This window comes from Mixophyes fleayi, chromosome 10 (genome assembly GCF_038048845.1).
Source record: "Mixophyes fleayi isolate aMixFle1 chromosome 10, aMixFle1.hap1, whole genome shotgun sequence".
Lineage (NCBI taxonomy): Eukaryota > Metazoa > Chordata > Amphibia > Anura > Limnodynastidae > Mixophyes > Mixophyes fleayi.
The window spans coordinates 5,392,461-5,417,695 of record NC_134411.1 but is presented as its reverse complement, the minus strand read 5'-3'; the positions used below and the strand labels follow the sequence as shown (position 1 = coordinate 5,417,695).

General features: G+C 40.0%; 1 protein-coding gene across 5 annotated transcripts in view; it reads right to left on the bottom strand.

Moving 5' to 3' along the window:
* Window positions 1-387: 387 nt before the first annotated feature.
* ATL3 (atlastin GTPase 3) overlaps window positions 388-25,235 on the bottom strand; it is a 30,135-nt gene continuing 5,287 nt past the window's right edge. For 2 of the 5 annotated variants that reach the window (XM_075187724.1, XM_075187726.1), the window contains exons 2-13: window positions 20,024-20,229; window positions 16,633-16,776; window positions 16,402-16,506; window positions 15,873-15,923; window positions 12,748-12,804; window positions 11,555-11,647; window positions 8,585-8,723; window positions 7,854-7,981; window positions 5,062-5,118; window positions 4,901-4,972; window positions 2,538-2,969; window positions 388-2,319 (exon numbers count right to left, since the gene is read on the bottom strand). In XM_075187724.1, the coding sequence (XP_075043825.1) occupies window positions 2,236-2,319; window positions 2,538-2,969; window positions 4,901-4,972; window positions 5,062-5,118; window positions 7,854-7,981; window positions 8,585-8,723; window positions 11,555-11,647; window positions 12,748-12,804; window positions 15,873-15,923; window positions 16,402-16,506; window positions 16,633-16,776; window positions 20,024-20,227 (1,566 nt within the window). In that variant the 5' untranslated portion in view covers window positions 20,228-20,229 and the 3' untranslated portion in view covers window positions 388-2,235. Of the gene's footprint in view, window positions 2,320-2,537; window positions 2,970-4,900; window positions 4,973-5,061; window positions 5,119-7,853; window positions 7,982-8,584; window positions 8,724-11,554; window positions 11,648-12,747; window positions 12,805-15,872; window positions 15,924-16,401; window positions 16,507-16,632; window positions 16,777-20,023; window positions 20,230-20,325; window positions 20,354-20,495; window positions 20,624-25,235 lie in introns of those variants that run through there. The other 3 variants (XM_075187725.1, XM_075187723.1, XM_075187727.1) reach the window with 3 other exon arrangements.

The window sequence follows — 25,235 nt, the reverse complement described above, 5'->3', positions numbered from 1 at the left end:
TAAGTTATAATTCTTTTTTCGTGGTACTAATTAACGATTGCAATCTTGAAACATGAGCAATGGATCCGAAGAATTGCAGAGCAAAGTGCTCCTCACTGTGGTGGTTTATAGGAAAGGAGAACAAAGTCGCTATAATGCTGAATGGGACAATGTGGTAAGCTGGGGGGTTGAATACTATTATTTTACTATGTGCATAGGTAATTTATACATTTTGAGTGAAGAAACCAAAAGTTCCACTTACATTTTTAAAAACACAAAATTCATCAATGCAATTTGCTCTTTGTACACATATTGACATTTATGTTAAGTTTGGGAACCACTGCAGATCACAAAATGCAGAATGAAGTAACAATTCTAGAAGTTTCATTAGAAATAAAACCTCTTCAATTAAGGTGTTACAATTGCTTTTATTAAAAATAGAACACAGAATAGAAAAATAAGCAGCAATAATAAGAAATATTATTGGTCCAAATTATGTTTAACTGTGTTTGTGCTTTGGAATTCAGCTTTTAAAGAACACTTTAAACTCTTGGGTAAGGAGAGACATTTCAATGGTGTCACAGTCCATTCTGAACCAGCATTTAGTATTCAATGCTAAATATAATCTAAATATATTCCCACATATTTACATATATGCTTGTATACAAATCTAGCAAGCACAGATATTAAATACATACACAACTATGCACACAATATTTTCAGTTGTAGAAGAGACTACTGATTGCACATGTAAATTGTATGTATAAGTGCATATAGTGCAAGGAATCATATATGTATATATGTATTTTAATAAAGATGGGAATTACATTGGAATGTCATGCATGTAATCAGGTCATAGAGCACAAACTATAAAAATCTAGCGCAACAGAAGTGACTATATGACAGGAGCGGTACATGGTTGTCATTAAATTGGATATATTTAAGAAACATTTAAGCGGCCCTGTGGAAGAAGCCAATTTGTGAGCTGAACCAATATTTTTGAGACTACAGCCGTAACTAGAACCAAGACACTCTGACGTCACGAGTTCCTAGTGAATTGCTAGGATAGAGATTGGTTTAACCCACAAAATGGCTGCCAGCAGGTCGTAGATGATGGGTCCAGGTGACTTTATACAGAACAAACTGCAGAAAAGTCACATCTATTGGCATCTGAAATTAACTAACTATCCAGCCTTTATTGGTCATTTACCTCAAACTTTGCAAATAAAAAAAGTCTGTTACTCATACCTGCAACAAAATCTGAACGTTTTGGAATGGTTATTATACACCATGTAGATTCTCAAGCTTCACAAACATAGTTTGTTAAACAGACTGTTTAACTTTGGAAATGTTCTACTTCAGTTTTTTTTCTTTAAGGAATATCTGATTCTTGTGTCCAAACTTGTTTCATGCTTTTAGGCGTGACCTGAACTATTTGCAGTCAGGTGGACATGCAATGTGTTATAAATGTATCTAACAGAAGCATTGAGTTATAGGTACATAAACATACTCTGTTATAAAGTTACAGCAAGACAGCAATGACGTTTTTAAACCCCCTAAAAAGGTGCAGATTGTAAGGCACAACTTGTACTAAGGATTACAATAAGGCCTCTCTCTGAAATACAAAAAAAAACAAATAATAATAATAATAATAATATAGACCCAGGAATAAAGAGCAGCTACCCTACTATAGTATATTTAACACCTAAATAAGCTTCAGTAAAATCTAATGTAATTTTGTCCAGAAAAATATTGTCAGAAATCAGAAGTATAATGGTCAGATATAAAAGTCATGTCAATGACATTAATAAGACCACAGACACCGGGTAATTTTACTCTTACAAATGTGCATTAAAATATAAGTAACATATGCAACTTTTGCAATAAATCCCAGGAATGTAATTTCTCAAGGTAACAGAGAATGTAAAATACTGGAAATTGTCATCTATGTTCTGCATAAAGGTCTTTTCTATAAAAAAATACTTTTGTTAAACCGTGAAGGCAACGTAACTAGTGAAGTTGCTGATGTTTTAAAGTGCTGAGTATATAATACAAACATCACTGTTCCTCATGCTTGTCATATGACGTGGAACATAACACATAGCGCTGTCTACCTGTATTCTAATGGGAATGAGTGAATAGAATTCTAAGAATGTAAAGAGTCTGGCACTGTGGTCAAGTAGGTGTCATCGCTGGAAAGGCCGTGGTTCAAGATTGTGGCTTGAGGCAGGAAAGAAGGATCTTGATATTCTGTTGTTACTTCTGTTTCTTCCTCTCAGGAGGTGCACCGACGGCAGGTTCTGTAGCGTGACGTGTGGCGTTTCCCATGCGGTTTGTAGCCTGTGAGAATGCAAGGTAAAGAGATAGGTTAGCAACATATAGGATCTAAAATTATGCAGTTGAAACAGGCTCAAATTCTTACATCACATTATTATTATAAATAAAACAATACAATTCCCTGCTCTTGTAACATCATAGTGTTATAATCTATTGTCATTATTTAAATGTTTTCCATGCCATTACAAAGCAATCCAATTCTAGCCCAGGCTGACTCTTACCTGCTCTAGAACGTAATCCGCACTGGAATCTATGACTTTCCCAAGATCTCTGTACTGTCCGGAGTATTTGATGTAGCCCCATGTAAGGAGCGCAATGAGCAGCAACCCCATTGCGCAGTTAAACAGCTGTGCCACAACTTCTAACCCTACAAAGCCTGTAATACCAGAGGCCATGTATAATGCAACCACCAGGGCCAAAAGCACAGCAGGGGTGCGAAAGGCAGTGAAGATGTTCTTGCTCTCATTGTGCTTGCACAAAGACGAATACATCTCATCCATGTCCCTTTCCAGCTCTTCTCTGTACTGACGGCTAAACTCCACACCTCCCATCTTCTTGGCACGGTCAAACTGAGACAAAGCCTCCTGTCTGCAGGCAGTGTCTCGATCTCGTAGGACATCAGGAGAAACATATGGCTTTTCCCCTCCACAAATCTGTTAAAAGGAAGAAAAAAAGAGGAAACACATAAAAAGTGATTACAGAAACAATGCATTCGAACAGAAAATGAAACAAAGACCAGGACAGAAAAAGTGAGAAAAGAAAGATTGAATGTGGTTGAACCATTTTTTTTTAATGGTAAATAAAAAAAGAAAAGGTAAAACAAACAAGTAAAACAAGATATACATTATACCACTATGAAATACTACATATCTCTCCCTCCCATCCTGTATTAAATGAACAAGCCTATTATCATACCCCTGCTACACATTGTTCCTTTTTTTTCTTTTAAATAGTGTTTCCATACATTTCTCTGCGAAGGATGTGAATTCACCTTTGTTTATCAACTATTTGCATTCGTTTCTCCCCGTGATGCCATTCATAAAAAAAAACCGAGTATATAATTCCTATCTGAATGTCCACAATTAAATGTCTGTAATTTAAAAATAAATTCCTATTTTGGGAAACCTTTCCAGAAACTCTCTCCCGCCAACATCACTACTGCTATGGTCTCTTCCCCCATACCCTCACAAGTACTACAACAGAGAAAAACCACAGCCTGGGTGACCATTGCACTGAACTAAATAAATAAAAGGCAGCACCAGATGGCAGTCCCCGAGGATGGACGGCTACCGATCTTCTAATCATCCCACCAAAGTGACCCTTTGAACTGTATGTGCTGTGATTCAATACTGAGGAAGAAGAGTATTCAGTTGTATCACCCTGTTCTGCAGATCAACCACCTGCAGTCTAAAGACTCTATCAAGGGCATGAAACAGCATGACAGGTGAACCCTACTGCAGATCTAGGGCAAAGTGCATGTCGAAAAGAACTGTCCCAAAAGTTTTAAAAGCATACATTGTTGCATTCAAATATGGTTTTTGCTCCTTTTGTGCAGTAATTGCTAGGTATGGATGTATGGATGTATTATGTTATGTTATCCAGTGTATTTTGGCAATATGGGTGGCATAATTAAGCAGGGCATTATAAAAGGAATGAGCACTGTATTTACATAAAACAAGTAAGCTTATCTGCATTATTATGCCATAGATTGTAAGCTTGTGAGCAGGGACTTCTCACCTCTTTGTATTACCCAGTATTTTCTATTACTATGTTTGTCCCCAATTGTAAAGCGCTACGGAATTTGCTGGCGCTATATAAATGATGATGACGATTATTGAAACTGTTCTGGTCTATGCTATGGTCACATTCAGTAAGTGGGTGTTAGGTATAGTAAAACCTTCTGAAAGGTCATTTAAATGATCGTTATATTTCACAGCATTATCAACTCTTTATTATATTTAAGTAACTTATCAGATACATGGAGTGGAAGCAGCTATTTTATGAGCTGAATTTATATTCATAACACAGCAAACTATTGATTAAGTAGGAACCAGTGACATCAATAGACAATGGACATTTTGAGGTATTCTATAAAAGTGGAGGAACATGAAAATGTTCTTAAAAGTCTATTTGGTTAAACAACTTTATAGTATTATACCATATTCTCTGGAAAAAAAAAAAAAGTTTTGGGGTGTAAAATTACCTTTTTTTAGTCATTAAAAAGTTGTTTTTTTTATATTTTCTTAGATTTTTCACAGTAATTTCCTCTTCAGACACTATAATTACATTTTTTTTTAATGTATAGTACTGTTTTTTTTGGGTAAATGCAGCCGACCAATAATCAATGACACTAACGCACAAATTGGCAGTGGTAGGAATGCAGGCAGGTGCAGGGTTAATTACATCAGGATTATAAGTAAAACTACGATATGAGGAAGAGCTGTGAGAAAAACATGAGGGAGGAATAACTACTAGATACAGGCATGGATAAGGACATTGAAGAATAATTATGGGAATGTGGGGTACATGAGTAAAATATGCTATGGAGAGTGATCATTATAGGAAGGACATATAGACTATTCACCTTCTCCATACTGCTGGTGTATAAATCCTTAGCGGAGGCTACAGCTGCCAGATTGTTGGCTTCTGCGGTTGCCTGAGAAGAGAGAGAGAGAGAGAGAGAGATATAATGAAATGGATATCATGGAGGGTAAAATTATATGGGTAAAACAATACTAGTCATACCTGCAGCATAGATTTAGGATGAGGTAAGTCTTCACCTTGATAAATTTTTATATATGCCTTAGAAAAAAGAAAGGAAATGATTTAATTACAGTAACACAAATTTAACCTTATAGTATAATAAAACGCAATGCCCGTAGCTGGCATTCTCTAGAAGCCGAGGCGATAAAAGATACAGTACTCTAGTACTCTAGATTGTGCTTTGGAAAGAATATAAAAAAAGTAATCTATACCATTATCTGCAAGGAGACAGCCTGTCCTGTACTTGACAAATAAAGCATTGCCTTTTAGAAAGCAAATCCACATTCATTCAGTCATCTTTGCAGGACAAAGATGACTGAACGAGCATTGCATTTGTTATGCTGGTTAAACATATGTTGTTTCAAAGGACAGAAAGTTGCACAATGGGACACAAAAAAAATGAATTACACTGGGTCTTTCATATTCCTAACCACCCATAAGATGCAGGTGTAACTGAAAAAATTAATAATTTGTTAAAAGACTAGATGATTAAGTTTACACACATACTGATGAGGGGATTACACACATTCTGACATTCCTGAACAGTAGGCCATTGTCAGGTAGCACATCTTTGAAGAAATGATCAGACAAAGGAAAATTTAGGAATGGGTAGATATTGTAACAAAGAGAGTTGTTACAGAAACTGTTAGGAAGGCAATCATAGATGACACTTATGACAGACGTACTCCGAGAACTATTCCACAATCTTCTTGGACAAACTGCAGCCACCAGAATCACCCTTGCGGCCTCTCTTTTTACATTCTTGAGCACCGCACAGGAGAACGGCCATCAGAGGGAACAGGTAACTTAGGTGAAAGTCCCAGGATACAGACATGGAATCTTCCAACGTTGTCTGTGGGTCCCTTGTCCTGGACCAGTGGTGCTGACGTCAACATCTGGTTAACCCCATATATCACTTCCCGGAATGAACGACCTGCCTGCTGATGAAGCTTCACTCCGCCCAACACATGATGATTCTGGTGGTCTCTCCCATGGTAAGGTCACTCTCTTGGTGCTTCCCTGATGACTGAAGTATGTCACTACTGTGGCATTTTACGACTGGATTTTTACGGTCCTCCCTCAGAGAAACGAACATGTTCTTACCAGGACACTGAAAACTACTCTTACTACTCCAGAGTCCAAATGACCTGAAAACAGAACTGAAGGGTGACTACACAGCCTCCCCCCACTTCCCCAGCCCCAAAGGCTTGTGTCTGGTCACAAGTATCCAATCACAATTAGAGAATAGGTGACCCTTGTTGAGGCTGTTGTCTATCAACCACCAAAGAAGCAACTCGTGCACCCTTGGAGACAGTCTGAGGCACAAACAAAGAAGCGATTATCACACCTTGAAGAGAGTCTGCGGCATTGACTGGACTGCTAAAGGCGAGACTTGTTCAATTTAGAAATTAAATCTGAATCTCTCTAAAATGGAACCGTGCAAATTGCACCGCCTTAAAGGTGGAGACCATCTTGCGTAGCACTTTCATGCAGATGAAACAGATACCAGTCTGCGAGGTAAGAGGAACTTCACCAGTCCCTGTATAGAAAAGATCTTGCCCTCCAAGCCAACACCCTCTGCTGGAGGGTGTCGAAGAGCAATCCCAAGAAAACCATCGACTGGTAAGGAATCAGAATGGAATTCTTGTAGTTGATTATGTAACCATGAGATTCCAGCGTCCGGGCCTAAATTAAGGTCGGAGAGGCTGCCTTGATAAGGAGATTTTTGTACTTACATTAAATCTTTATCTCCGATTCCATCTGGGGGACACCTCTGGTGAAAAGGAACCAATCTTTTAAAAGAAGCAAACGGGCTCCTTTTGGACTCCACGTCTGCCTCCCAGGTCCTAAGCAGAGGGCATGGCGTGTTGAGACTACTGAAGCAGCGATTTTTGCCCCCAATGATCCCTGCATCTCCTAGGTATTCGGAGTAATCTCGGTTATGCTCAACTAAAGTAAGCAATTTCAATTTTTGTCAACCATAATGCACACCCTCTGCCAAATGCTCTGACCACCTCTCCACGGCCTTAGTGAACTGAGCTGAAGCTAAGATGGGTCTAAATGAGCCAGCCCCAGAATGAAAATTGAGTACGTATATTCCTATCCATGCTATTCCTTTTGGTGGCAGTATTTGGAATGATGGTGATCTTTGACAGGTGAGTTAAGGAAGAGGTGAAGATTCTCATTTCACCATGTCCACGCTAGGAAGTGGATAAATGGACTGCAAGTTGTGTGAAAGAAGAGAAGAGGGGGGGAAAAAAAAAAAAAGATTTTTCTTCCCCTTAAGCAGCGTATTGTCAGGAATCTCTGTTCTAAAATAACTGGGTCCCCCCTGGAGACATTCAGGGGTAGACAGCAGGAGGAGGCACAGTGCCTAGTATCACTCTGCCTGCTCCAGACATCCCTTAGCTGCTGTGGCTGACCGGGTGCAAGTGCAAAGGGATTTCTTGGTGATTATTGATTTTTAAGTAAAAATAAAGGCAGAAATAGAAGATGAACACTCTAAACCCAGCATTTCCAGCGCCCCCCATTGAATGAAAAGAGATCATTATGTGATATTAAGACGTGCGTCTTTAAAAATAAGAAGAAAATAAAAAACAGTTAAAGCAATTAGGGACTGGAATAAGAAAACAGACACAGTTACTGAACAGCATCTGAACTGAACAGAAAAATATAGTCAAGGAACCATTCTGGATATAGCCATTAAAAGGTTATTGTTACTTTGGTACTCTATTTATTCAATGGCAAAGTTATCCTTGCTCTAGTCGATTTACCTTGAAGTACTCAAGAAGACCTCGACAGGTCACGTTTGCACCATTTATCTCTTTCTCCATTAGGCTTCTGGGTTCGAGGACTAGGGGTACCAAAGCACTGAGCTGCTCTGTAAACTCAGGAGCGATGTCTGTGGGGGAACAGGAAATGGCAACATTGTGTTAAGAAAATATGAAAGAAAAACAAAAAAGAACTGGCAATTATCTGGAAGGCTGCGCGTTTTACATACTACTTCTGGATGCCAGACAGTGGCTCATTGCTGGGAGTTACTTAGCAGTTCTGTTGCCAGTGATTCAGATTACTGCTCCTGGCTTCTTGTAGACTTTGGATTGTGGTCAGACTTTGTTGCCTTAGGGTATACTGACTCCTAGATTGTTTTCTGGGTTCCCCTTGTCTACTGGTAACTCTGACAACAGCCCGATTCTGAATTCTGCAGTTCACTGTTACTTTGAGCTTTGTCTTTTACATTTGGTTACCTGTAATCCAGGCTATAGCTGTCCTGCCTCATGTACACCCACTCACACCCACCCCTGGACCCTATCCCTAGAACTCCTGCCTCAATTTGGTAGTTATAAGTCTCTGCCCATAAAGGACTGCATAAGAAGATATCTCTCAAAGTTATTAAAGGCATGTGACAATTGTGGAGGAAAATGGTATAAAAGGAAAAAAAATAAAATAATATAAATAAATCAGGCTATCAGCCGCTTCCAGTACACGTGATACAATGACAGACCTTTCAGGCGTCCATCAAACTGAGGACTGGTTGCCACCTTGAGCCCAGGGTGTGGGAGCAGAAAGCAGCTCACGTTGGTGAAACAGGAGTGAATGTGTTTGCGTACATTCTGGATTTCTTCATGCTGATGTTCCTTTACCTGAAGGGTAAAATAACGAGGGAGTTTACATTTCAGCAATACCACTATTCTCTCCACAAATATTGTTACATTATGAAACATATCTACATATCTAGATGGATGTGTCAATCTACTGCCTTATCAAGCTTGACAGACTGGTGACTTGTTGAAGCACATGGCCAATTGATAAGACTGCTCCATACACAGTAGGCCACTGTTAAAGTCCTTCCTATAAAGAAATGCCCTTTCATGTGGAATGCCTCTTTGAATTGTGAACGACTACCCTCTGGTCTAAAGAAAATTATATAAATCATAAAATACTACTACCAATGCTACTTCACTGCATTCAAATAATAAGGTAATGAAAACAATGCATATCCTACGCATTGTCTGACCCTATAAAGTGTCAGACAATGCAGTAAACATATTTTGTATTCCAAAGCGCAAAAGACACTTTTTTGGTATACATATCTGTGGTTGCACTAATAGCACGGCTATGGGAAGAATCTTGGAAATAAAGTGCTTTCTTTTAATAATTTTTTGCCCATAGAATAAATGATGTGTTCCACAATTATTACACAAATGTTATTTGAGCTTTCTTAACTAAACTGCTTTACCGTTGGACAGTGTGCTCTATGCTGCCAGATCAAAACCTAATTAGTGGATATGATACAACAGGACAGAAAATCAAATTCAATCCCATTGCACTGTGCATGAAGACATTTTATTAACTGGAACAACTATTAGGCATCATACTTATAGGGTATTGTAGTAATCCATGATACAGATGATGTGCATTACAATAAATGGTGGAGCTTATCAATACGATCACAGAGCAACTTCATGGACCCAGATTATTATCATCATCAGCTATTTATATAGCACCACTAATTCAGCAGCGCTGTCCTGAGAGACAAGCATCGAGAGAGAGAGAACTAGGGTAAAATTTGACCCTAGTGCTGTGAGGCAGGAGTGCTAACCACAATTCATTTTATATATTTTTTTTAAAACAAGTAATGCAAATTACTTTTAATTACACCCTTGTACTTTATTTAAATATAATTGAAAAATGGGACTAATACAAACTAACATTACAACAAAATATAAAATTTGTTAGTTGGCACAGACTGCAGAAGGAGGATAATGAAGGGAATGTCTTGCCAACCCCTTTTTGAATCTTAGTCCACAGGTTAAAAAAACCTTAATATAAGAAAATGTAGAAATATTGAAGCACTGTGCATAAAAAGGAATTTTGCGAGTTGTTGATATCATTACTTACACAATTAAACATAATCATGCTGCGAACAGAATATTCATTTATCTGGCCATCTCGGTACTTAACGGGGAAAACGTTTTTGCAGTTAGCAGGTACATTTGGACTGCAGGTTAAGAAAGAGTTGGTTTGACGAAGGAGTTTCAATACATTTATGGACCTATCAGATGTGTTGGTGTAATTTTAACGGGTGCATCATATCCATATTTTAGAGTTCTGCTGAATACCAAAACCTAAATTATAGAATCAATATGTAATTTTAGTTTCCCAGGAGCGATACAGTGTCCGGGGCACTATAATTCAGGATTTGCTTGGTCAGATCTTGCTACCAACTTTAAAAATGGCCAAACGCTGCAATATAGGCCAATTCACCTAATATCACAGAATGTGTGGCCCCAGAGCCTGATGTCAATAATGATCCATTAAAATTGTTCGTATCTTTATCAGACTTGCTGATGAACGCGGTTGGTAGATTATCTGTCAGCCTGTATGTATGGTCGTCTTTCAGCAACACTAGCTGACCACACCGAGGACTGAAGGGATCCTACTTGACGGCTTAAGCGTGAAGGGCTAGATCTCATACGATTTGGCTTGTGTGGATCTAGCATGCATCTTAGGTGAGATTTTCACTCAATACTCTGCTCACTTTAATTTTAATATTCCAAGATACACCAATGCACCTTAGAATAGTAATCCAAAGCATGCAAAACATTGTATACCAGATAGAAAACTATTCAGAGCAAATTAAAGAAACATCACTTCACTCACGTAAATACTGGAGAATTCAACCGTTTACCAAGAGCAACAGGATAACTTAACTGGACTGCAGCAGAATAAGCAGATATTTAGCTACCTGTTATTGTGATTGTATTGTATAGACACATGGCTACAACAAAACATTCTGACTCAAGAATGACTAAAGCACTTTTCATACATAAATAATAATCATGTATTTATTCAAAGACAAATAGCCACTTCCTGTTATAATTACCAGTATAATTATATATCTGTACTATATAATATGATTTAATATCACTCCTCCCATCTATAGCGTTTTATGCATTCTCTCATAAATCTATGTAAACCATGTTTGAAAGTCTTTTATATCTGATGTTTCCAAGGTCGAGTGTCTAGTGTTTAACAGGCTTAGCTAGCTAGTGATGGTTTATTTTATTTTCAAAGGGATTGTTGAACCCTTATGTCACATTACCTGAAACTGTAAATTGCTGTGTGGATCAAAGCATTGACTGCACCTCAAGTCAGAAAGCTTTCTAGTGCCGAACACAGGGCTTCTATTCAGCGCTATAGAACACAACTGGGTCACCCTGCTATATGAGCCGTACCAGCCGCTTTGAACTACAAGGTTCGGTTCAAGGCTTTTGAGACACAATCTGCTCCCTGTTTAGATAGGGCAGGACCTAAAGAGGGTGGCTGTCTAAAAGTGGACAACCCCTTTAACGAAATATTAATGCAACATATAATTACCATAGTAACAGTAATAGCACAGTAAAGAACAACGCGGGGAATTTAATCACCCCATAGACTGTTATATTTATATACACACACAAAGTGAGCATACCCGTAATCTCTTCTCTAGGAACTTATCGCCTCCTTCTGCACCATATGGATATTCATACGGAAAGCTCCAATCTCTAACCAAAAACATCAGGGTCTATGGAAAAAATTAAGTGGACATATTACTTTCAGTTCTAAAAAAAACATTATTTTCAAGCAGTTAAAGTCAATTATCCTCAATAAGCAGTAGTAATATTAGGCAGTAAGTGCAAAGTTATTCAGAGACGGGCAACTACTGAAGTGCAAGTAGTATATAATGGTATTGCGCCATTTACATGGACAGGTGGAATTCTGTGATACATACAACAATAATCTATGATCACCGCACTATATCTGTAAACAACATTTACTAAATCTGAGCAATAACTGAATAGATCTGATTTCTCATTAACCTAGCAGATGTCTTCAGTACCCAGTTGTCCCAGGCGCTGCATTTCCCAGTTCCTCCTTATAAACTATGTAACATCAATATATAAACAGGCTAAATGCAGTTTGAGGGATTGGTCTCAGATATTGGCAATGGTGGTAGTTTCTGCTGTGATAACAGTAAATCTACTCCCTGTATTCCACTAATGGATGAGCCTTTGGTAGTTTAACTACCTCTCTGGGCTAACCATTTTTGCACTAGCTGAAGTGCTTAAAATTCAATATGAACGTGATCAATGCTCAGGATGCTGACTCTAACCCAGTAGCCATCACTTGGTGGCTCCTTTGTACACAAGAACTAAGTAGTAATAATTAACTTTTTTCTTTTTACATTGGAGACACAGTTCTTACAGTTTCTAATAAACTGTATACACCTACTGCGACTTTAGAAACACATGGCAGGTTGTCATGTTTCTCGCTGCACATGGGGTTCATTTTCAGGCACATATTTCCGGGGCGAGAGATGTAAATGCCTACTATTTTTTACCTCTGGATACTATTGTGCAAGTGAATTTAAAGTGGTTGGAGCTAGAACAACCAATAGCATTAGAACCTTTCGCTAACAGCCCACTGCTAGATGTTTGAAAAATCTACAAACAGAAACCTTGGATGGGATGTAAATGGTACACATACCTGCTCTGTGTTGTGTTCTCACAACTTCTATCCCCATTCAATGAACAGATCATTAACATACATAGGATAGATAGACCAACAAAAATGCGTGCTTCCTCTGTATGGAAAAAACCTCAGTTCAGGTTGTTGATGACTTACTTGAAATGGCTTCAAAAAGATCTCATCCATAGCCAAACGTCCGTATTCAGTAAAAAGCTAAAGAACAGAAAACAAAAAACAAACAAAAAAAACGGAGTGGATTTGATTTAGAATAAACTTGATTTTCAAGTTCATGCACAAAACACACATTTGTAATCTTACTGCCTAATGAATGATTCACTACAATCTAAAAGTTCTCCTTTTTATCGTATAGTCTACTACAGATGGTGGTTATACCATTGTAACCTACATAATTAAATGTATGTCCGAAATGACTGTACCATAATTAATAGAACCCAAGGCCAACATTTTCCAAAGCTCGCAATGCATTAAATCTTACATGTGCATATAAAAGTAGGATTAGTTTTGTAAATAATACAATATGTGTGTGGGTATGACATTTAGAACTCGCTCTGCTGAAGAAAACATGAATTACTTCTAGCATCCTACTTGGGAATATTTATAAAAAGTCTTCCACAAATAACTGTGTAGAAAAGGTACTGTAACACATAGCAAAATGTGCTTTCATTTACTAAATAGAACTTGAAAATTCCTATCTGCAACACCACCTTTTCTGTATAGTCAACTGTGGAATGACTTTCATTATGTTCTTGCTGATGTTTAAAAGGGAACACCACTACATTTCTCATTAATGAGCATACCTGTCTGTATTCATCTGTAGTCTGCAACTATCAGAATGCAGGTAGCGGTACAGTGGATGTTTTAAGGTGGTGTTTGATTACTATGCAAAGTTCATACAAGATTTATACCAGGCTATGAGAAGTGAGTAATCTCTGCATCCTCTCTTTTGTCCACAGATGATTATTCTTATCTTAGCTGCACCAGTATCAGAGCTGTACTAAGATTGTGTATTTTTATTTCTTATTCCATGGTAAGCTGTCCATTTTCTGCTTGACTGTTTAAAACTTTTATTGCTAGTCTTTGCTGAGGGAGTTTTATTGGGGGGTTTGATTGAAGACACTGGTCATGTGTTTGTTAACCATATATAATCACTGTAGAATGGCTGCACAGCTAGTGTGTGTATTTGTAAGTGTCTAGTTACAAGTGTATTAAGATTTAAATAGCATATTTCGGAGTTATACCGGAGGTAAACAGAAGAAAACAGGAAAAGAACATTCTAATCTTTACCACAGCTACACAAGGACAACACTCGGCATTCCCCTAAAAGTCCATATCCTACTCCTGATGTTTCCATCTATCCCTGGCTGCATGATTCACACCACAAGAAGTCTGTTTTGGACTCCGACCTTAATTCCTTCTCCGCTCCTGAAAGTTTGTTTCATCTGACAGTTTATTTCCCTGCAACATCCCCTCTGTTTAAATAGTCTGCTGTACTACTTGCTCAGCCACTCCCTCCCACTGCTACAGCTGTTTTTGACTTCTATCTCATCTTTGTACTTTCAATTCTACTCAAGGTTTTGTCTGCCATCACAAGCATGAAGAGTTGATACGGAGTTTGCAAGAACTCAGTTACTACATCACCTGTGCCTTATTCCTTTCCATTCAACACTTCCACCCATTTCCCCACATCTTTACTCCACACTACATGCCCAAGCCTATCCCCTCTATCTGCTGTCGTCGCCCCCCTCCACTACATATCACCTTGTCCCCCCAGGACATCCAATTCCGCTAACCTTATTTCCATCCTGCTTCTCACACACTCTTTCTCTTCTCCTGTGCACTCTGGAATGCAAGATTTGTCTGCAAAAAGCTCACACATCCATTCATAACCTCTTCCTATCTCACTCTTTTAGTCTCCTGGCCCTTGCAGAAACATGGATCTCCCCCTTTGATACTGCTTCCCCACTGCACACTCCCTTGGGGGGGTCTCTCCTTCTCCCACACTCCCCGTCCTGGGGACCATCAGGGAGGTGGTGTAGGTGTCCACCTGGCTATACCTTCAGTGTTATTCCCCCTGAACCCTCCTTCGTCTTCTCCTTTCAAGTTCACTCTATCCGTCTCTTCTCCCCTCTCCACCTCCGTTTCACTGTCATCTATCATCTCCCTGGCCCTTACTCCCAATCTCTTCACAATCGCTGTCTGGCTTTCCAATTCCCTCCTTTATGATTTTCCCATGATTATTATCAGTGATTTTACCATCCCTACTGATTATACTACTACTACAGCTACCTCTAAACTCCTAACTCTCATTTTTTCCTATGGACTCTCCCAATAGACAACTTCCACCATCATCACAATTTATTTATATAGCGCCACTAATTTCGCAGCGCTGTACAGAGAACTCACTCATATCAGTCCCTGCCCCATTGGAGCTTACAGTCTAAATTTCCTAACACACACACACACACACAGCCAGCCAGCCATAGAGAGATAAACTAGGGTTAATTTTGATAGCAGCCAATTAACCTACCAGTATGTTTTTGGAGTGTGGGAGGAAACCGGAGCACCCAGAGGAAACCCACGCAAACACGGGGAGAACATACAAACTCCGCACAGATAAGGTCATGGTCGGGATTTGGACTCATGACACCACCCACCGTGATGGTCCCTCCCTGGACCTAGAGTTCTCCCATCTTTGTGACTTCTCCAATTATGCCTTCCCACTCTCTGACCACAGTTTCCTTACCATTACCCTCTCTTTACCTCTTGGCTCCCCATCTGTTTCATTCAGCTCAAGCTCCTTACTCACTTACAAAGCTCTTACTGACATTTCTCCCCCTTACATCTCTGAACTTGTCTCGAGGTACATATCTACCGAACCACTCTGCTCTGTCCCTGACCTCCTCCTCAATTCACCTCTTCCCATGTTCGGCCTCCAAAACTTCTGCTATGCTTACCCCATTGTTTGGAACTCCCTACTCTGTCTCACACTCCCCAAACCTTCAGTCCTTCAAATTCTCACTCAAAACTCACATTTTCAAGCTCACCTATCCTACCACCTCCTGACCATCTTATCTATCACTTCCACTTCCTTCGAGTGCCATCTCCATTTTCTCCCAGCTGGTCCTACTGGGTTTATGCATCATACAGACTGCTAATTCACATTGTCTTCCTGGGCCTGAGACAAACATAGGAAGGCAACAGTACACAAAAAACCAGGCAGAGTTTCCCACTTACCCAAAAATATACTTTGTAGTTCTTACCTGAAGCTGTTGTAGATCATCCTCTTGTATATTCTGGGATAAATTGTAGATCTGTATGGGCAGAGAGGTGGGAAGTTTATATGAAAAGACAAAATAAACTAACTGATATGTAAAAGAAAGAAAGCATCAAAAATAGAAATGAAAGAAAAGAAAGCTTTATCCTACAGAAGGAGCCAAGTGTCAGGGCAGGGTTGTCAATAGCAAACCAGCACAGAAAAACTTAAATATTATATTTCTCAGGCTTTACCCTTTATGGTTGAGAGATTAGGAACCTGAACCTTCTGACTACAGAAATGTGGTTGTATCATAGCAGGATAGAAACACTGTAGTGTTTCTCAGAGGAAGCAGCAAACTGCTTGACTAATCTCTAGAACGATACTTACCACAAGATGATACAGTCAGTGATAGGGATTAAATGGATAGGGTGTATTGCAAATAAAGAGGTGGGTCGCAAAAAAAAGGCGAGAGAGCTAGGAGAAAAGTTATATCAGAACAACTACAAAGGGACAGCAAGATGAGATCTCCTTACCTGGATTGAGCTGGTCATGGTGCTCAGAGCAAAAATGGTGGCACAGTCCTTCACGGTGGACTGACTGTCAAATGCTCCCTGTGTGTCCATTAGGACCACTGCAACCTGATTAAAAGGGAGAAGACACCAGTTCAATACAGTTGAAAGTAGCTGGACTCAGCACAACAGTGTGAGCCAGAAAACATTGTATTTTTACAGCTCAATGCATTTAATGATATAGATATCTCTCACCTCCTTACCATCCGGTTTTTTTACTGTGAACACCTCACTCCAGATTTGAATTCCAGTGGTGTCTGGCTCAGACCCTCCTTTCCAAGAAAACCCAGTAAGAGGATCATCATCCTCCCCCAGCCAGTTTCTGAGGTTTCCCTCCTTCTGCAGAGCAAATAAAACCAGACTATTTAGAAGTGGGATCAGTTTTGATGTTATGTATGATATAGCAGGCAGACAGGGAACAAAAGCACTTGGAACATATTATGTTTAAATTGCACTCACCGTAAAAGTTTAGTCCCATCTATAAATTAACTAAAAATTACCAGAAAGGGCTGAAGTGATCCATGATATCCAAAGCAATTTTGTAAATCAAATTAATAATAGGGACATAACATATTTAAAAGTAACCACCCAGTCAGGGGATGCAGCTGGCTTTTATTATAAAACCTTTTGAGTTGTAGAAGCCGTAACAAAAGGAAAATACAACGGATGAGAGATTATCGTGCAAAACAATTCTATTGAAGAAATCTATCAAGTCTTACTCGACCATCAATATTACATAAAGTTGACAAGTGACCCACTACTACTGTTTTAAAAAGAATATGACTTTATCACAAAGGTTTTCCAACGATCAAATACTAAACAAGATCGAGACTCCTACAGGTATCCAGCATTTATCACACTGTATATCAGTAACAAATATATGCTAAATACGCTTTATTAGGGAAAATGCATGGCAACCATTAATCCCTGGTACTTGTATTAAATATCAAGCACAACCTAGGGCAATTCACAACTATCTATCCAAAGACCCAACCCCACAAGACACTAACAAGACACATACACTTCACTTTGTAAGCAAAATCATTTTTAAAAAGGGTTTAAAAGTCCATTTCAAATCTTCATACACTGTTAACCGAAAAAAACTCTTTGGTGCAAATTTGGTTTATAATCACTACAGAAATGATTTACCATTTATAAGGAAAGTGATCCCGATGAAATCCCGCTGTTTCTCAAACAAATAATTTATTGGGACTTCATTCACCACAAAATTCAATACTCACTCTACTGAATACCTTGCTATGCAGGGTCATTAATGCTAATGGCGGTTTAGATGTCCATAGATGGAAGATAGACAATGGAGATTTCTATACAACCCAGTCAATATAGACAAATCTGTAGCAACAGCAACTTGTCAGAGAATTTTGATATCCAAGTGGAAACATACACACATACACACACACACACACATACACATACACACATACACACACACACACACACATTATGAACAACACATTTAACATCTTTTGAGAAACCCAGACAGCTAAAACAAAGAACAAAAACTAGAATTCAAAAGCCAAAACAAATTATGTCCCCCTTTCCGTTTTTACAAGATATAATCAATCCATCGATAAAAGTAAAAACGGATGTTCTGCTGAATGACACCTATTTGAATCAAGATTTAGATAGTGTTCAAAAATATAAAATCTATTAAAAATATAACATATACATATAAATATACACACATATAAATATAGACACACACTATATATATATATATATATATATATATATATATATATATATATATATATATATATATATATATATATATATAGTAAAGCCTTCCCTTCCAGGAAGAAAGTTAGATCTGTTATGGCAGAGCACACTAGTTGGAAGCTCTATACAAAGGAAAGCAACAGGTTTCTGACCTATGAAATATAATAAAGATAAATGTACACCTTTCCTCACAACTCCACAGTCTTTCAAGCTCATTTATTGTACAGATTGTTCCACAAGCTACATGGACTATAAGTTGCAGTGTTTTTGTGTTGTACAATATGTAGGCCGCACTATACAGACTTATGAAACTATTAAGCCGACCCTGTAGAAATGGCAGACATTGTGCAGCTCTGAATAAACTGCATTTTTTTAACAGTTTCACCTTTGAAGCTAATGCAGATGTTGAAAGATGTTAATTCGCTGATAGCAGGCACCCCGATACCCTTCAGGGGTCGCACATGCGGCCTCAAACCTTCAAAAGGGCCACACATTAACCTTAATCTCAGCAATAAGTTAAAACAATACATTCAATCAACGAAAGACACCTTTCTGTAATAACATATCAGCAGGCATATTAAACAAGTATTACAAGCTATAACAAACAAGTCTGACAATAAAGCTGGAAGGAGATGGGGGGCTGCAGGTGAAGGATCGGAGGGCCGCACAGCCTCCTGTTGACCATCACTGATTAAATTGATTCCATATATTCTGTACTAGAGAATCTTATTGCATATTGTGTCTCGAATGTCTAAATGGTAAAATAGATATACAAGTATACATTTGGAATATCTTTACAAATACAAGTGTCTATTGCACTTTTTTTTTCCTACCACATACACGTTACTTTGTTGTTCCCAAGCAGTAGACTTAGGAGCTGCTCCATGCAGCCATTTCCCCTGAGCAGACTGGTTCTTCTCACAGTCCCAGATGAAAACTGGGTCTGTGCAACACTGCAAGGGGGGGGGGGGGTAATCGGCAGGATCATCCGTAAATTACAGTTCGCTGCGGCGTGTTTTAGTTCAATGCCCAGTCATTGGGAGTAATCCACTGGCCTGAACTTTGTATTTTCATACAATTCAACAGGTTTTACATTAAGAGCCAGCCACATCACTAGTATGTAGTCACTTAACTACTTGTTATGACACTGGGATTTTCTTATGTTTTAGTGTTTGGTTTTTATTTGAACTATTTTCTTGAAACAATGTACATCACTAATTGATATGCCTATTTTGCATGTTAATAAGGCAACATGAGCACATTATGCATATCCATGAGGATCTCTGCAATGACAATCACTGACGTCACTTTTTAAACAAACGCTTCTTTCTCTGTTCTATTGTGATGGTCTTAAATAACTGCCATAGAAGCCACAAAACGTGGACAATAACAGATTTTTGCTCAATCTATATTGTGAGAAGATTTGATTCAATATAAGGTAAAGGGAAATTGGAATGCTATAGCCTTTACTGGTGGTTTTAGACAAAGGTCTAATATTACACAAACATTAAGGAAAGTGCAACTTAAATGTGCTTTTGTTCTAAGTGCATTCTTTTTTGTTAGTATTATACTATTTTGGGTGCCCCCTCAGCTCTGCTTGTTCTTATGTTTGAATGTATGAAGAGCAGCACCCCATAGTCATGACTGCATCTATATGATGTATTATTATATCAAACATGGCATCACAAGTGGCTGGTAACACCTGGGCTACTTGCAAAATAGTAAATATGATTAGTGATGTGCGAGAGGTACATGACATTATGTCATGGTAGTAGGAACATCAGAGTGACTAAATAAGTGTACTGTAGGAATGGCAGAGTGTAAAATGCACCGTGTGAGGCATCACCTGGCTGTACACATATCTCAGCATGAAGTCAAGCAGGAAGGATTTCCCTTTGCGGAAAGCACCAGCCACAGATACAACCACGACATCTAGATCCCGAATGTGTTCCTGAAGAAGCACAGATGCCAGGGCCTCCTCCTCCAGCTGGAACGAGTGATCTTCCTTTTGCACTATAACTACCTGGACTGGACCAGGGGTTGGAGCCATGGCTGTGTGCAGAAATTGAGAGAGAGGAATCAGACCCGAGTATCAGATTGAACAAACAACCCTAGTCCTCTACACAGACTTAGTGATTATCCACTTACAACACAAGCACATGAAATGGATCAAGAGAATGTTACTGACTGTACAGACAAAAACTTAATCACTCAGCAATTACAAGTTGTAATTTCATACTATACTGGGACATGCTAAGACAAGTCAGGAGAAAGAGAATTGTAGAATAATGTGAGAATGTCAGGAATAGCAGTATTACCAGGAGAACACAAGGGTTTGGAAAGGAAGACACAGGAGTGTAGCAGCACTGTACCACCAGATCAGAGGCCCGCGCCCAGGAGAGGAAATGCAGTTTCCCGGGCCAACAGGTCTGACTCACAGCACACAGACATACTATATATTTTCATCTATAACTTGGCACAAAGCAGAGTGTTGATGACGCATTACTGTGAGACATAGGGAGGGGGAGTAGAGGAGGGGCAGCTGCAGAAAGAAAGGGTGAGTGTGAGAGAAAGGATAGAGAGAGGATAAGAATACAAACCAAGGAGTGACCTGAAGAACTGCACGCTGTACAAGAGTATAATAAAATAAACAATTAGTCTGGCTGCTCACACAGACCACCGTTCAGCTGGCTCTCTGCCACTTTGGCCATATATGTACACACACCAGATCCACAGACCCCGATCACCCTCCCTGCAGATCACACAAGCAAACATGCACAGAAAATGGCACGCTGGACTTGTCTTCTGTCTTGTACATTCTCCAATGATGTGCCCCACCCTAATGACCACCTGACTATAAATAGGATTACAGCAACTTGCCTTTTTCTATGCAGTTTTTATTGTGTGCTAGAGGGTCTCGATTCTGAAATCCTGAGAGTCCTAGCTAGAGCAACACCTTTCTGGAGGAGTTGGTGATGTACAATTTCACAGGTTTGAAAGGCCACATTTTTGACCCACATGAGGGAGTGTCGGGACAGCATGAGGAGAGGGGGGCACAGTATGGTGAACAAGTAAACTGCATTTGCGATATGGTGAAAATGCCTATAGAAGGGGAGCCTGATACGGTTTACTTATAACCTATTTAACATGCTTGTTAAGATGAAAATATATAAACTAATTGTGTTGTGCGTACCACAGTGAAAAAGCAAATATTGTGTGTGGTAAAACAAAAGAGTGAGTATTGTTGATAGTAGATCACTGTCCAGCACATTTAGCCCATAACAGCTTCATACCCATACACCCCATATACAGCTCTCCATTCCTATGCAATCGATTACAGCCATGTGACCAACACAAACAGCATCACACCTACTGATGTTGCACATCCACCACATACTTGTGCTCAGGTTAACAACCTCATGTGCCCCATAGCAATGATTACTGCTCCGTGCACAGCATGATTGTCTGCCATATCAGTACCATAATCATAGTTACAGCTGTGTGCCCATATCCATAGAATCATTCACACCAAAGTTCCATGCCCACTGTTACAACCTACTAAGCATAAAAATCCACCAGTTTCAATTCCACCACACAGACTGGCACCCACATTTAAAGCATCATGCCCACCAGTTTCATGACAAAAACCAGCCTCATATCCAACTACATACTGTTTCATTTTAGTCCTTTACACACAAAATGCAGCTCTTTGCCAGCCTGAGCCCACACACAAAATCCAGCCATGTGCCAGCCTCATTGTACGACTCCTTGCATTTCCTCATTCCTACCTCTCTAGGTATTAACAGGAGTAAGACCGCTCCCCTAGTGTGGTCACACACACACATTATAGCAGTGTTTGGTCAAGTATATTGACAACTAGAACGACTATAACACTATGAACGCTCATGTGCTCACTATCCAGATATCGATTGCCTATACACTGTCTTTTTCTACTTCTACCACGGCCTCTTCTCCAAATTTTTCCTCTATGCTATATGAAGAGAGAGTTAATAGAAAATGTCAATAGTCTAAGAATATTTCAGCTGATAAAAGGCAACATCAATGATCTAAAAGAAATTGTGCTGGATTAAAATGAATCATACAAAATCACATTCATACAAAATTCAGCTGCAAGCAGACAAAACGTTTAAGGCTTATTGCTCGCCATAATCTGCAATATTAGTAAACTGATTACAAATTACCATATATATGGTACTAAAATGAGTGTTAAGTCTGAGAATCATCAAGTTGAAATTGAATGGATAATTATTGGACACGCGAGTATCGGCAAACCGGATTTACAAGCGTTTGCAGGGTTATCTGCTAACAATATCAACTGGCCACCATGTGATTTAATCTGCCCGAACGTCAAATCCAACCAATTTGGCCACCAATATGGTGAAATTAGAAATGGATCCTGTCGTTTGGCTCTAAAACCCAGTAAACGGATTCATTCTGCATTTAACCAGCTTTACCCAGACAACACTAACAGGTTTTTCTATGTGTAGGCGATTTACACCTTCCTTTTACTCCAGACTAATACACAGTGTGGGTTCCCACCTCTGTTATTCACACCAGGGTTGGACTGGCCCGCCGGAGAGCCGGGGTATCCTCCAATAGGCCCTGACTCCTGATGGCTCCCCTCTTCGTTGGTGTGGGGAGCTGGTACGTAAACAAATAAATAAATAAAATAATAATACTCACGTGATCGTGGCACCAGCGCCCCTCCTCCTTCCTCTCTGCTCAGTTCGCACTGAATGTCGGGCATGACGTCATCACGTAATGCCCGACATTCAGTGAGGAGCGGCGCAGAGAGAAGCAAGCAAGAAAGAAGACAGAAGAGAAGAAAGAAGCCAGTAAGAAGGTAAGAAAAGGAGGAAAAAGGCATGGGGAGGAAAGCAGGATGGCACACAGTGATGACGGGAGGGGGGCAAGCAGCATGGCACAGAGTGATGAAAGGGGGGGCGGCAGCATGGCACAAAGTGATGAAAGGGGGGGGCAGCATGACACAAAGTGATGAAAGGGGGGGGCAGCATGGCACAGAGTGATGAAAGGGGCGGCATCATGGCACAGAGTGATGAAAGGGGGGGCAGCATGGCACAGAGTGATGAAAGGGGGGGCAGCATGGCACAGAGTGATGAAAGGGGGGGCAGCATGGCACAGAGTGATGAAAGGGGGGGCAGCATGGCACAGAGTGATGAAAGGGGGGGGCAGCATGGCACAGAGTGATGAATGGGGGGCAGCATGGCACAGAGTGATGAATGGGGGGAGTAAAAGCAGCATGGCACAGGGTGATGAAGGGGGGAGCAAAAGCAGCATGGCACAGGGTGATGAATGGGGGGCAGCATGGCACAGAGTGATGAATGGGGGGAGTAAAAGCAGCATGGCACAGGGTGATGAAGGGGGGGGAGCAAAAGCAGCATGGCACAGGGTGATGAAGGGGGGGGAGCAAAAGCAGCATGGAGGCTGAAGTGTGATCATAAGGGGGCACAGCATGGTGATGAAGGGGCACAGTAATGTGTGTGTGATGGCACAGGGGGCTTGTGGCAATGTAATGTGTGTTTGTGGTAGGTGGTGGCTAACTAATGGGTGCTATTTTGTTTGTGGGGTGAAGGTGAGGCAATTTCATTTTATAGTGGGGACTATTCATTTAAGATGGGGTGGTTTGGGGGCTATTAATTGAATGTGCAGCTGAATTTGAGGAGCATGAGATCTATTTATTAAATGTGAACATGAATTATTTAATGGTAGCGACGGCTGCAGGAAATATGTATATTTATTATATGCAAATGCTATTAATTTATTGCTGGGGCTGTTTGGAGGGAGGGAAATAGTGTTCCCATTTAATAAATAAACCTATTAATTTAATGCTGGGGTTGGTTGGAGGGATATAGATCTATTTATTAAATGGGAATACTATTGTTTTAATGTTGGGGCTGGAGGAAGGCCTAAGTATTAATCGTAGGTCCTATTAATTTAATGCCAGGGCTGGTTGGAATTTTCTAAAAGCACCCTTTTTTTTTTCCAAATAGGGCCCCCAACATTCCAGGATTCCGACAAGCGGCAACTAAAGAAACCAGCAGCCACAGTTGGTGAAAGTGACAAGAACAGGTAGGAGAGAGCAGGATAGTCTGTCAAATGTTCTGATTCTAGTGGGACAATCCCGATTTTTGGTGACTGTTCTGTCCAATCTAAGGGGCAGGTCAAAAATGTGTACTCTTTATATACTACACCAGGCCTGTCCAAGCTGCGGCCCTCCAGATGTTGTGAAACTACAAGTCCCAGCATGCTCTTCCAGCTATCAACAGGTTGTCTATTGACACAGCATGCTGGGGCTTGTAGTTTCACAACACCTGGAGGGCCGCAGGTTGGACGGGCCTGTACTACACTATGGTGCTAGCTGTCCTTAGTGGGTTTACCACACACCGGCTTGGTCACGCCTCTCTAGTGACTGGCCACTCCCCCTCTGGTGGGCCCCTATCATTGGATTCCCCCTGTGGGCCCTTCATGCCCCAGTCCGACACGGATTCACACTATTTCAATAGTGCAGCTGTTTCCCATACTCCCTTGTATTCAGGGGCGACCACTACAGAGTTACTGTACAGCAGGGACTCACAACCATCAGTAACTAGCTGTTATTTCAGCATCTTGGATTCCCTTCGACAAGCAGCTATCGACCACCAGTCCCCAAAACCTGTTTCAGCCAGTCACCGCCATGTGTGTCGCATCAAATAGACAACTGCACAAAGAACAAGACTGCAGGAAATTCACTATGATGGTGAATCAGCAATGAACCAGCCAGAGCTATCCTATCCATATCGAGCTTGCATATACATCCAATATAAGCACCTGTCTCTTCAATATGTAGAAGAGGAAGTATCCATCCTATACCAGTCATAAAACCACTCTACCAAGCAGCCGCAACATGCCAAGCACTCAAATTAGCACTATCCCAAAGTTTTTTCGGTAGCAAATTAGAGCAAATATTTTTTTATCATTATCAAAAAGAGGAATAAACTATTTTTACATGATTGTTGCCATAATTACTTTACAGACCA